The following is a 14,332-nucleotide window of genomic DNA, read 5'->3' on the forward strand; positions in this document are numbered from 1 at the left end:
TATTTATATAATATGGATAATGTTAATTAGAAATCAGTTTAACTTGAACCACAAATATAGTAAGATTAAATTCCATAATTAAATGCGTATTATCAGAAAGAAGAGTGAAATAGGACTTTATTTTTAGACAGTCACATTAATCAGATTCCTCGTTTTAAATTTGTTCTATAACTCAGTGTATTGTTTGAAGGTCTGGCCTAGTAAGACAGTCCTAAAAGAAAAAGGTAAGTGAATGTAAAATTAGACAAAATTAGTAAAAATGGAAGGTTGAAATACTGGAGAATAACTAGGAAGCAGCTGATCCTACTAGAGGCCAAAGCCTTAATTTTAATTTTCATAGGCAGGTTTTGTGGTAGTGGCCAGAGATTCTCATTGCTGGTTTAGCAATAATTTTTCCATGTGAGTAATTACTTCACTTTCTCCATCTCTTAAGAAATAAAAAAATGAAGTGCTAGATGGAATACCACAAGAACATTACCCATCTTTGTACTTTATTCCAAAAACCAATGATTTGTTTTAAAAATGTAATGTGCATGTTTTACATTTTAAATCTTAAAATGTATTCATTGTGGATGAAATGAACAGAATAAGACAGTGACATTTGCCTTCTGAAAATAACTGTAATATTGCTGTCAATTTTTAGAGGATCTTTTTACCATAAACTCTTAGTTTAACTTGTAGTAAATTCTGTATAACACATTGTTATTTTCAGTTCTGTCATTGATCTGTTAAACTATAAAGAGGTAGTTACCTCTTTATTCATTAATGAGATAAAATGCATTACTACTTCCTTAAGTAGTAGATAAGTACTTTTCTCTCAGCTCCCTGTTTACTGATTAGAATTACAGCTATAATTCTGTAATCCAGAATTAATATCTAGGACAGTAATCCATAAACAATATACTCCCCCTGAGAATGCCTGCTATGCACCTATGAAGTAATTTGATGCACCTATGAAGTAATTTTCACATGAAGAATTAATTACTTTGCAAAATCTTGCCTGGTTGTTGTATAACGTAGGTTCAAATTTTTATTTCATTAATTTCCAAGATAATTGTTAAGAATGTCACATTTTCTTTGAACGTATCTAAGATTTAGAGGGTGTTTGGGGATTGGTGGTCTGTGTCAAATTTTGTCTTGTGGCTAATTTCTTGCATTGTGCTTTTTTTTTTCTTAATGTGGCACTACAAAATCCTGTCTTCCAAGAAGCTAAATATGTTACCTCTTCAAAGGAGTTGGGCTTAGCCAAACCACAACTCTTAAATATTGGGGCAAGATGTTACTATATGTAGTTAAGATTTGTTCAGTGAAATCACACTGTGTTATATGTAGTGTCATCAATTCTGATGGTGGTGCCTTTCAACATCAAGATGAAAAATTGCATTAAAAGTCACATGGAATTTTTTTGATACTTCAAAAAGAATGTTTTCTAGCCAGAAATAAAAATAAATATAGTAAAATATTTGTTATAAATACATTGTATAGTCTGCTTGATAAACTAACTTCTGTTGGAAAATGCATTCTTTCTAAAACTATGCTCCCCACATTTTTTATATCATTAAAACTAAAGAGAGCATACAGTCTTTATAGGTATTAAGTAACGACAAATATTTATTAAGCACCCACTGTATGCAATGTACAGATCTAGACTCTAGAGCTAGAGCAGAAATGTTTCTCTTTATGATACTTATATGCTAGTGGATGAAGATAACAATAGAGAGATAAAATACACACAAATTATGTCAAATTGTGATGAGTGTTGTGGAGAAAAATGACACAGAGGAGGCAGATGGAAATTTTTGATGGGATGGTGTTATTTTAAATAAGGTGATTAGAAGAGGCCTCACTGATAATTTGAATTGAGGCTTAAAGGAGAGATGAAGGAACAAACTGCATATACCTGGTGGGAGAGCACTGGCAAAAATCGTACTTAGTTTACTTTTATCAGGACTGGTGCTTCTACTTACGGTGCCCAGCAGAGAGGAAGCGATCAGTAACTGTTGACCATGAATAGACTCAATATCAAAGATATTTAGCAGTTTTGCATTCTTTTCACTATTAAACTGAGATGTTGAGTTCATTCTGGCCATTTCGCTTTTCATCATGATTTTAACAGGAATAATATTGAGCCTGGTTTATGATTTATTATATAATATACATATGTATACATGATGCAAATCAAAACCAAGTCCTATGTAAAGACTGATGCTTAAAATAAAGGCATATCTATTGTAAGTAACCTATAATTGCTTTTTTAAAAATTCACCTATAATTATTTTAAATCCTGTCCCACCTTTGTCAAAATTTGACTACTTTTATTTATTTTTTTTTTAAAGATTTTTTTATTGGGGAATTGGGGGATGGGAACAGCGCTGGGGAATTGGGCAAGGGGAACAGACAAGTTGCTGTCCTTTTGTTCTTCAGTCTAGTTGTGGAGGACGTTGCTTCACTGGCCCAAGTTGGCACCATCATTGCGCTCTTCCCGGGCGAGGCAGATCAGTCTCTGGCTTCTGGACGGCCGCTCACTGTGGCTGCTGGCCACTCACGCTGGCTGCTGGCTACACACAGTAGCCCATGGCAACCCACTGCAGCAGGGGCTGCAGGCAGCCCAGCTCCAGGTTGAGCTGTTGTTCAGCATCTTAGCTGTAGAGGGCAGTGTCACTGGCCCTCATATGTGAGATCTGAACCGGGGCCCTCTGGCATCCCAAGCCAGCCGGCCGGCCCAAAATTTGACTACTTTTAATTTGTCAAAAAACAACTTTTGTCAAAATTTGTTCATCAGTAATGTCTTTATTCTAATCACAAGCCTGTAGGTTTTTAGGATCTGACTTTTTATTTCTCTTTGACAGGGTAAGAAACCAACACAGAATTCGAGCAGCTTGTCCAAGTTCATTTTTGGCTAGTTAGTAATAGACCTGAATGCCTATTATTCTAATTGTGAAATGGACAAACTTTTCACTAGTGGGAAGTCAATATTAAGAACACAAACTCAGATTAAAATTGTAATTATATTTTACATTGTTAGAGAGCTAGAAATACCAGGGTAAAAAAAAATTGAGGGCATGTTTTTAATGTTCTTTATTCCAAATTTTCAGTTTCCAGAGATTGAGAGTTGCCTAGAAGTCAAAACTGTTTGAAGTCAAACTATGATAAAATAGTTTATAATAATTTTGATGTAACTAAACTACTATGCATGTTCATAGTATTCTCTCTCAATTCCACTTATGGTCACAAAAAATAGTTTAGCACACTTTGCAAATTTAGCAGAATATTTTCCTCTGAAATAAAATAGAATATTATAATTTAGGATGAAAGGAGTGATGTTTTTATGTATATTAACTGAGAGTTGATTAGAAACTAAATACTTATGTCTAAAGTATTATTATAATTTTATATTAATGGATATCATAAAAGCTTTGTTTTGTTAAAGCAGGTAGTATGTATGGCATTTTAACTTAGATTTTTACATCTAATCTTCCTTTTTTTCTAGTCTAGTGAGATGCCCAAATTAACAGAGCAATTAGCAGGACCACTTCGTCAAATGCAGGTAACATTTTTTCTGAACTACATATTTTATGAATAGTATATTGTAAAATAAACATTTTTAACAGTCTAATCGTATTTATCATTCAACAGAGAGTTTCCTTTGGGATTAAAGATGTCATTTGATGTTAGTCATGTCATTTAATGCTATTTATAGAGTATTATAACATTTGTGATTTTTATTTAAATAATTAAACATTCTCCCCCACCAATGTAATAAATTGTATAGAGTTGCTGTGAGTGCACATAATGTAGATAGGTTATACTGACAATTCAGTGCCTGCATTGTTTTCCTTGGGATTAAGAATGGCATCTTGATGGACTAGGATTTTATTCATTTTTCCATTCTAGTTTACAACAAAGTTTTTTTTGTTTGTTTGTTTTAAAGATTTTATTGGAGAATTGGGGAAGGGGAATAGTGTTGGGGAATTGGGGAAGGGGAACAGCCAAGTTGTTGTCCTTCAGTCTTAGTTGTGGAGGGCGCAGCTAGCTCAGCAGCTAACTCCAGTCGCCATCCAGCCGCCCGTCGGCAGCTCGTGGCCGCTCAGCTCAAGGTGCTGTGTTCAATCTTAGTTGCGGGCGGGCGTAGCCCATCATCCCATGTGGGAGTCGAACCGGAAACCTTGTTGCTAAGAGAGCATGCTCTAACCACTGAGCCATGAGCCATCCTACTACCTGTTGGCAGCTCATCTTGGGTGCAGCTCACTGGCCCATGTGGGAATCAAACCAGTTACCCTGTTGCTCAGAGCTTGCGCTCTTAACCAACTGAGCCAGTTGGCCGGCCCCTATGACAAAGTTTTAAAATCTGTTGTATTCTAAGAACTTATTCTTATTTATTCCTGGGTCCTTAAAGCCACAGTAGCTATAGTAATTAATTTGTGTCTTACTATTTTCTTAGGATGAACTCATTTTGTCTGCCTTTTCAACATTATGCGGAAAGATAGGGAAAGATGAACTTTTAAGACATTGAAAGAGGAATGAAACGTAAATCATAACAAAAGTCCCCTTGAATGGAACACTTAGCATCTCTTAGTATTACTAACAAATTTAAAATTTCAGAACCACAGATATCTTTATAGGCAAAGGTGTTTTTGACCTTTTAGATTACCAAGGCAAAAAGAAAGGATCTAATTTTTCATTGTGGAAAAAGAAAATATTCAGATTTACATTTTTTAAGCACTGTTAGGGGAAAAGCATCATTTTGCCATAGGATTCGTGTTTCTCTAAATCTGTTTTGTTAACTGTTTTTGTTTTGTTAATGAAACAATTTGAAATTAGTTAAGCGCTACTCTTGAATAATTTTATGAAAATTTTCTGTTTCTTGAAGTAAAGGTATAACCAGGTGAAAATCATGATCCTGACATTTTTCTTAATTACTTCCACATAAGGGGAAAGCTTTGCTGTTTACATACAATGGAAAAGGCATTGTGGCTGCTGAGAAGCAGAATACTCAAACTGTACGCTTATTACTAGGGACCTTGTGGAATACTAAAGAAAAAAGTGATATGGGAGATCATAAGTAAGAAATTTTAAGTATATCTTTTATCTTCAAAGGAATGCGCTAAACGAATTGCAAAAGTTTCAGCTGAAGCCAAATTGGAAATCGATGAGGAAACTTACCTAAGCTCATTCAAACCTCACTTAATGGATGTAGTATATACCTGGGCAACTGGAGCTACATTTGCCCATATTTGCAAAATGACAGATGTCTTTGAAGGTATGGTTACATTTTGTGTACATATATTTCCTTCTGGTATAAGATAGATACATATTTGTACTTAGGATGACATTGTTTTAACTAAACCTGAATAATATATGTTATTTTTACTTTTGGTAGCAAAATGGAATCTTCTGCCTATGTAGATCAAAACATTCTCCACAAATCCTTTTTATTTAATAAACATAGTCTGCTGGTTAGAAATTCCTTAGGAAGCTATTTTAACGGTTTATAATCCTGTGCCAAAGTCTTTGCCATCACAGGTAAACAGATGATGCTGGTAAGTCATATTTGTGTGGGTATTTTTACTTTTTGGTTTTGTTCTCTTGGTAATAATGACTTCCTATATAATTCCACTGAAAAATAACAGAGTTGAAAATGTTGTCCATTGTTGCATTTCAAATAATAAATGTTGCTTCAGTCAGACTCTTACTTATTGACATGAATCAGATTAGTGAGCAGAATTTTAAGAGACTGGAAAATAACTAAAGAGAAATTTTAAATGAAAAAAATAAAGACAAAGGGAATATATAAGGAGTAATAAGTGAATTATAGGAAGCAAAAAAATAAGCACAGTAAAGATCATATTTAGAAATGTACTCATTGCGAAAAGGTTGGCTTAAGTAGGTATGTATAGTGCTGAATTATATTTATAAAATTAGATATTTATATTGAACTGTCTTAAAAATTAAAATAAATGAGCTTGGACTTCATAAAGATTATTATAAGAATAAAATAATTACTATTGTTTATAGATCTATTTTGAGAAAAATTGTATTTTTAACACACCCAATATTATATGTTTTTTAACTGGTATTATTAAAAACTGATAGATTAATGAGTTTATTAATCATTGATTTTTATGATGCATAGGTTAAACATTTGTGCAGTAGACTATTAAGATATTCAACTATTGGTCTTTACTCCATTACATTAACACTGAAATTAACACATGCAAGATTTTAAGTGTTTTGGCTTATTGCATATTATTTTTTTTTATTATGGTATGGTGTTTTAGTCCTTTCTCTAGAGTTTATTTCTAAACTTCCATTAAATGATCATTTAGCAATGTGGTCCCAAAATCTGCCTATGAACATTGTATTCTGTTACTGGTAAGGTCATTAAGTAACTACAATATTTTGTACCAGGCATTATGCTGATAAGCACTTCATATAATTTAGATCTAATCACCAAAATAGCAACTCAGGGTAGATATTATTATTTCCACTTTGCACAAGGAGATTGAGTTTTTAAAAAGTAAGTAATTTGGCTAAGGTCATGGAAGTGTAGTACATGATGGCACTATGATTTGAACCCTGGCCTCTGTGACTACAAGTCACATGGTAGTTGATAACTTTATCCAAGCACCATAATACCTTATCCTTGAATTTTGGATCACCTAGAGACTTCTTAAATCCTAACCTAAATTATACCATCTCCATCCACTGAAAATTCATGCCTGTAGGAATGGTAAGGTCTATAATATAGTTCATGGTAGGTAGTAACATTTGAGGATGTGAGAAGAGGGAAGTATGACACACTTGCACCTCACTTGAGAGCATTGTATAACACACAGGAACCCAGGTAGATCTGTAGACAGCTTGTGTGTTGCAGAGGCGCAAAGGCAAGCAAATACAGCACCACCACTCTTTAATTCAACATCTTTTCAAAACATAAGGGAAACTAATGACTGCTCTATGCCTGAATAATCCCAAAACTTGTTAATATATAATAGCTCATTTTTATATAATATCTGCTCCGAGAAGTCAAACACAATGACATAAAACAATAGTGGTTCATAGGGGAGAGCAGTTTTTGTTTTGTTTTATTTAAGAAAAATCAAGGGCAAACAGACCTGGAAATCTAGGGAACCCCATAAAATTGTTTTTGTGTATTATTTTTCTGTTTTTTGTACTTAAGTGGAAAAGTTGTCACCGTATGGAAGATAAATCCTAAACTGCTAAAATTGAAGACAGCTTGTAGTTCTGCCACCTAGGAGTTGACCATTTCCACAGCATACTAGCATTCCTGAAATCTGTTTTGCTCCCTTTCAATTCCTTGGGACTATTTTTATATCACAGTTTGCTTGAGAAATATAAGTTTGAAAATTTGAGGAATTCACTTTATAACTATAACTTGAAATTTGGTCTGATATCACAGTTTTCATGGTTTTCTGTTCTGGGTGCCATTATATCAGTTACACTTTTCCTAAAACTGGGGTAGACTATATATTAACTCTTAATAATAAAACATGTAATTAAACAGGAAAAAAAAGAAAACTGAGAACCTTGCTTTACTTAGGATAGTATTTCCTTTTTCCAACATACTGTGTCTCCCCCGTGCCCCCTTTTTTATCATGTTGTTATTTAGTTCTTCCATTTCAGAACGTCCATTTTCTCCTCATCTTGTAATTGTACATGCTTTATATGCTTTATATAATTGGAAAAATACTGTAGTACTAGCCCACAGTACAGTGTCTCTGTTTTTAGAGGCAGACAATGACTACATTGCAACTTTTTAATGTCTATGCTTAAACCATATTTGTTTTTAATTAGAGTCTTAATATTCTTTTATGTGAAAATAAAAGGATCCAATCATTTCATGTCATGACCCTTCAGAAGTAATTTTTAAGTATTTTTCAGACATTAATGGGGGTTAGTTAACATAATGATTAACACCATGTGTTAGGGGGATGACTGATGTAAGACAAGAGTTTATACTGGGATTCATTTGAGGAATTCTGAAGACTTCATGTAAATAATTATTTCCTCTGTTATCACCCTGGAAAAAAAAATGATAGCATATAGTTGTTTATTTCCATTAAACTAAATTTGAATAGCAATTTAAAAAGTATTTGTATGGGTTAAAGCCTGTGGTTTCAGTCTGCTAGTCCATGTAGTAGATGCATTGTAACCCTGACAGAGGCCATTACTATTTATTTATGTCTATATAAAAACAATATTGTACTTTTCACTACATGTAAAGGACTTGCTTTCCACTTAGCACATATCATCAGGAAAGCTCCTGTGATGAGTTATTAATTGAAACTGTTTACTGTACTTCTGCCTGCCGTAGGTTTTCTGAGCAGTTCTGTGTAGTGCATTCCCACTCTCTGCCCCCACCACATACTCTTCTCAAATGCCTTTCAACCGACATACGAGTAGTTTTACTCTTCTTTAGGACAGGGTACACCAATGTCATTAGGGATTTTCCAATGGGTTTGTTTTTAGAAATACTTTTGCTGAAAATGATGGGTAGTATTTTATTAATGTGTATCATTTCTGTTTAAATTTTACTACTAAGTGATTTAGGAATAAGTACTTAATACTTATTCATTTGATGAGTAATTACTGAGACCCTAGTGGGGATCAGACACTGTGCTGGGTGCAGTGTGAGCAACAGAGCCTCTGCCCTCGGAGAGGGCTCAGCCTAAGCTGGTATCTACTGGGAAATAGTTGCAGGAAAATATATTTGTGATCCTAACAACCTCAGGCCAAAACCATTTAAATCACCTAGATAGGAGTATTTAATCAGATTCAGGACATGAACTGTGGCAAACCACTTTGGGGGATGCTGGAAAGCTGGAGGTGGAAAAACTATTAGAGAAATGTGTTGCTTTCTGTCCTCAATGAGAATGATGCTCTTTTGTTCCAAGAACCAGATGAACCTAATGTTTACTACAGGTTATCTACAGTATTTCCTGGTACACATTTGAAGTCTCAGTCAAAACTGTTTGTTTGTGAGAAGGGGTACCTCAGTCTCCAATGCCCTACATGGCCGAAGTCATTGTAAAGGATTTCATTTCCATTTTGAATGACCTGTGAGAATTGCTTTGTTCCTTTTTTTTTTTTTTTTAAGATTTTATTGGGGAATTGTGGGAGGGGAACAGCGTTGGGGAATCCGGGAAGGGGAACAGACAAGTTGCTGTCCTTTTGTTCTTCAGTCTAGTTGTGGAGGACATCGCTTCACTGGCCCATGTTGGTATTATCATTGCGCTCTTCCCAGGTGAGGCAGATCAGTCGCTGGCCACTGGACGGCAGCTCTTGGCAGCTCACGCTGGCTGCCGGCCACTCATGCCAGCTGTCGGCCACTCACGGTAGCTTATGGCAGCCCACTGCAGCAGAGGCTGCAGCCTACACTGTTGCCAGCGACTCAACAGCAGCTCAGCTCCAGGTCGAGCTGTTGTTCACCATCTTAGCTGTAGAGGGCGCAGCGTCACTGACCCTCATGTGGGATCCAAACTGGGGCCCTGCTGCTCAGAGCTGGCGTCCCAAGCCAACTCGTAACAAACACGCCCATTCTGTTCCTTTTTTAAAGTGCTATATACAGAGGGTGCCCCAAAAAATGTATACACATTTTAAGAAAGAAAAAAACTATTAAAATTGTAATAATATATACCAATAACAAAAGATGAATACAAGTCATATGTATACATTTTTTTGGCACCCCCAGTATTTACATTTTTAGCCACTACCTAATTTAGTTCTTTTTGAACAGAAGCATTTGCAAAATAAATATTTAATATCTGGTTGCATAGGTAATATGTATAATAACCTCCTCCATCCCCAACCCCTACCCTCTCTCTTTCTCTCAGAAAGTTACTGCAACTGGATTTCCTCTTTCATTGCAAAGCAGTATTGGAGCCCAGCATTCCTAACAGCTGAGAACAGAAGTAACAAATATAGCCAACATTTATTGAGCTTCTGTTGAGTTGTTGACACTTCAGCATTTTACATATATTACTTCATTTATTTCTTAACAATAACCCCATGAAGTGTAGGGATTATCATCATCTCCACCTTATAAATGAGTAAACTTTTTCATGTGTTAAAGGAGAAGATTTGGAAGGAAAGTAATTGGTTCACTTTTGGGGAATGTTGAGTTTGAGGTGCCTGTAATATGCCTGGGTGATCAACTTTTTGTGGGAGATAGTATCTAACTAGAATTAATAGCATTGTTTTGTTTCTGTAACATTTATTTTTATAATTATGGCCTATTTATAAAAAATAAGTGAGAGTGGCTTTCATTTATTTCAGTGATTGTTGTTACAGCAAATATCTAGGTGATATACTAGTGATGGAAGTTTGTAAAATAATACCTGTAAAGACGTAACTGAGGCTCCATAAGTGATCACCCTAATAGGAAAATATCACACATGGACCGTCGAGAAACTTATGTTTGAATCAGGACTGCAACAGACTCACCAGAGCTTCCTATTGGCATTTGAATTAATGGTAGTAGAAGGTTTTTGAATTAAGAGAAGCTCTGTTCTTCCAGGGATACTGAGGGACATAGGCTTCCCAGCTGCCTGCAGGACTGCTGCCCTCATTATGTCGCTTGTGCTCTGCACAAGAGTGACCCGTGGAGGGGGGAGTAGGAGCTGAAATCTGGTCCTGTCCCAGGGAAGAGAGAAAGGTGCTGTCCATTTGTCAAGAAATGAATTGACAATTGGAGCTGGGAGGTGTTGCCTTCTGATCCTACAGTGGCTAGGGGCCAGCCTGGCTGCCTCCTGTTCCCGGGAATAGCCTAATCCTCCTACATTTGTGAAGCTGGTTGGTTGTGTTTCCTTCTTGGTTTTGCTTTCTGCCCCATCCTTTCCCAGAATGTAACCTCAGGGTGTTCTGTGCATTTTCACCTTCCCCATCTCACCCTGGTAATTTTCCTTCAGATGCCATTAAAACCTGCTTTATTTTTTTTTTCTTCCTTAGACCATTAATTGAGCTTTCTTCTCTGGTCCTTTCTGTTCATTCTGTTAATTTCCTCAGCCAAGTTCACAGCAAAAACAAAACAAAAAAACAGTACCTTCAACTTTTACAAGGTTCCAGCTTGTAAAGACCCACAACCCTTTGTACATGGACTCTTAACCTCAGAGTTGAGAGGGAAGCCATCACTGTGAAGGATAGCTAGTGCAGTCACCGCTACCATTTCCCACGGGGTGGGGGACGTGTATAGAGACTTAGTTTCTAACCTTAGATCTAAAACTGTTAACCTGAACTTGAAAGGCACTAACCTTTAGTTCCTCATTTGTAAAATGGTAGTAGTAGAATGTTGGGGGTGGGTAATGACATAGTCCCCTCCTACTTGGAAACAGTATCTTCTTTTTTTTTTTTTTTTTTGGGAACAGTATCTTCTGTGTAATCACTGCCCTTGTAAAGGCTACTAGTAAAAGAAGCAGCAAGTCTATTTATCTGTTAATTTTCAAAATCTTCAAATAGTTTATTGGGGTCAGAATGAGTTGCCTCAGCAGCAGGAACTAAACTCTGTAGATATCACGTATTCTGTTGGGAGGCCTGCAGTGGAGAGGACACAGCTTCTCATAGCCTTTCTTGTGAGCCCTTTAGGTAGTTCCCTTTTTCTAACCATGGAGAGTTAGGAGGCAACAGATTCTTGTTCTTCCGTCTGCCTTATGTACCACCAACCTGGATCAGTCTAATAATTCACTTTCACTATTCCTGTACTTCCACAGCAGAGTTCTGCTGGGGAAAAAAACTCAAATTATATGGTTTGGTGACACCGAAAGCCATAATGTGTAACCTCAGAATCACATTAAACCTTCCTGGTAATAATAGAAGTAGTAGTAGGCGAAGGAGGAGAAAAAGGAAATTATTGAGCACCAGCTATGTGCCAGGCACTTCGGACAGACTACCTCATTTAGTCATTTCCTCAACTTGCTAGTAGAGTCCTTCAAGTAGTAGATGGCACAGCTGTAATGTAACCCCTGTCTGTCCACCTCCAGAGGCTGTGTCCTCCCTGCAGGATTCTTCATTCTGGGCTTCCTCTGTGACTTCCCTTAGATACAATTGCAGGTCCTCACTGCTCTCCTCAAGCATCTACCTCAACTCTGCCCTGGCTTTCAAGGTGATCACTCCTGCTTCAAAGAAAGGGAGAGGCCATTAGGCCTGCCTTCTTACCTAGAAACTCAATGTGCATAAATCCTTCCCCTTCTTCTTTCCTTTTCAGAGGAAGCTCTGAAATTCCAGGGCCTTTTCCCATTGCTCTCAATGCCAGGGCCTTCCTCCAGTTTTCTGCACTCTCCTCAATCTTGAATCACGTTTCTGCTGCCATTTTAGTATATAAATATGCTTATATTTTTCACCCACACCTTCTCCAGCTACCAATATAACATAGTGCTTGAGAGTAAGAGCACAGACCCTGGGCTTAAATCCTACCCACTCAGTCGATTAATGATCCTGGGAAGGTTACCTAATGGTGCCTTGGTTTCTTTGGCTATAAAATGGGGAGGATAATAGCTTCTACCTCATATTGTAAGGATAGCATGATGCATATAGAGCTGTTGGCACAGTGCCTGGCACATAGCATTCAATAAATGTTAGCTGTTGCAGTCATTTTTTAGTAAGTTCTTTTGTCGTCACCTTTAATCCCTCATTCCTTTTATAGTCAGGCTCAGAAAGAGTAGTCGAGATGGAATAGACCATCTTTGTTCAGTCCCCTACCTCCCATTTCCTTCTCGATCCACAGTACTCTGGTTGCCTGTTTCAGTGAAATTAACACAAGTCACAGTGACTACCTGATTGCCAAATTCAGAAAGCGGACTCCTTATCTGACTGGACCCTTCTTACCAATTTTTACTACTTGTACATCTTGAAACCCATTGATGTAAATCTTTGCATTACTTGGCAATGAAGATTTCTATAACAGTGAAGAGAACTTAGAGTAGGGTCTAAAAAACTTATAAAATTATTACTTTTTACTTAACTATTTAAAATATATAAAATAAATTTAATATACATTGAACTTTGTAAAATAATACACATTTCCGTGAGGCACTATAATGTACTGGGTTGTCAGAAAACTCATGACGTATTTTTTCTGTTTTTCGTTGCAAAAGTGCATCATGACTTTCCCGACAGCCCAATAGTTAAATGCTGGGGCTGTAGAATTTTACCGTCTGGATTCAAATCCTGACTCCATCCTTTACTCCTGTCTCTAACCTTGGTCAAGTTATGTATGTAACTTCTCTGAGCTGCTCCTTTTCCCTCTTAGTAAAATAAAGATAACAACAGTATTTGTCTTAGAGACTAGAAAAGGCCAGGAGAGAATTTACATAAAATATAGATTACAGAACTGCCACAAAATAAGTGCTCAGAAAATGGTAGACATTACCCTTTTTTTCTCAAAATGTATTCATACTAATTTTGTCTTGATGCCTCAATGTCATTATACATATCAGTTTTATAACCCAAGAAAGCCCTCAGAGTTATTGTAAGACGTGTATATAGGTGGGAATGAGGTATTACTCTTGACCCTGGTGTTTGATTGGTTGGATTTTATGTAATCTGTGTCTCTGTTCTGGCTGCCATTTGCTGTTGACTGTCATCTAATAAACTCTGCAAGGAGCTCAGTAACTTTGATAGAATGTGTAGTGAAAATAGGCTGTTATCGAGGGCTGGAGGTTTTCCCCAAGAACTCCATGGACCTTTTAATGGAAGGAGAGGAAGAAGGATTAAAAAAAGCTATGGACTTTGACTGTTTTGGCTGAAGGTTTATTTTATGACCATCTAGTTCTTTAGACCTTTGTCAAAGAATTTGTGCATCTTTTATCTCAAGTGAGACAACTCCATGGTTAGGTAGAGCAAGCCCTCTGTTTAAATTGTATTTACTATTATATATCTTGTAAATGAGAAAGGGAAACGAGAGAGGAGTAAGTAAGGGCCCAACTGCAGAGCTAATTGCTTAGCAACAGAATCTGGACTGGAACACAGATCTCCATCTAGTCTTCTTTTCTCTAACTCCAGGTGCCTCAGCTAACTCCTTTGAACCAAGTCTAAAGTATGTGAACATCCTATATGTGGGATATGGTATTGTCCTTCTAAGAAGGGTGTTTTCCCATTTGTCTTTTAAGGTGACCTAGTGCTGGACTTCTTTATGACCAATCTCATCCCATAAACCTTCCACTACCCGAATTAGCATCTTTGCGTTCTCATTGCTCTGGCCCATAGGCGGGTTCAGAAACCAAGCAAGTCATCCTTACTGGTCCAGGTTCTCAGGCTCCTAGGATGGTCCTATAGGGAGAGAAGGTACTTTGCATGTGTGTGGGCACTTCCTGCTGGA

General features: G+C 36.7%; 1 protein-coding gene across 1 annotated transcript in view; it reads left to right on the forward strand.

Annotated features, from left to right (window-relative positions):
• Nucleotides 1-14,332, forward strand: part of MTREX (Mtr4 exosome RNA helicase) — an 85,885-nt gene that overhangs the window by 68,687 nt on the left and 2,866 nt on the right. Inside the window, exons 24-25 of the mRNA XM_019641440.1 lie at nucleotides 3,491-3,547; nucleotides 5,098-5,260. Of these exons, the coding sequence (XP_019496985.1) occupies nucleotides 3,491-3,547; nucleotides 5,098-5,260 (220 nt within the window). The remainder of the gene's footprint in view (nucleotides 1-3,490; nucleotides 3,548-5,097; nucleotides 5,261-14,332) is intronic.

The sequence above is a fragment of the Hipposideros armiger genome, unplaced genomic scaffold, assembly GCF_001890085.2.
Source record: "Hipposideros armiger isolate ML-2016 unplaced genomic scaffold, ASM189008v1 scaffold_60, whole genome shotgun sequence".
In the NCBI taxonomy this organism is placed as follows: Eukaryota; Metazoa; Chordata; class Mammalia; order Chiroptera; family Hipposideridae; genus Hipposideros; species Hipposideros armiger.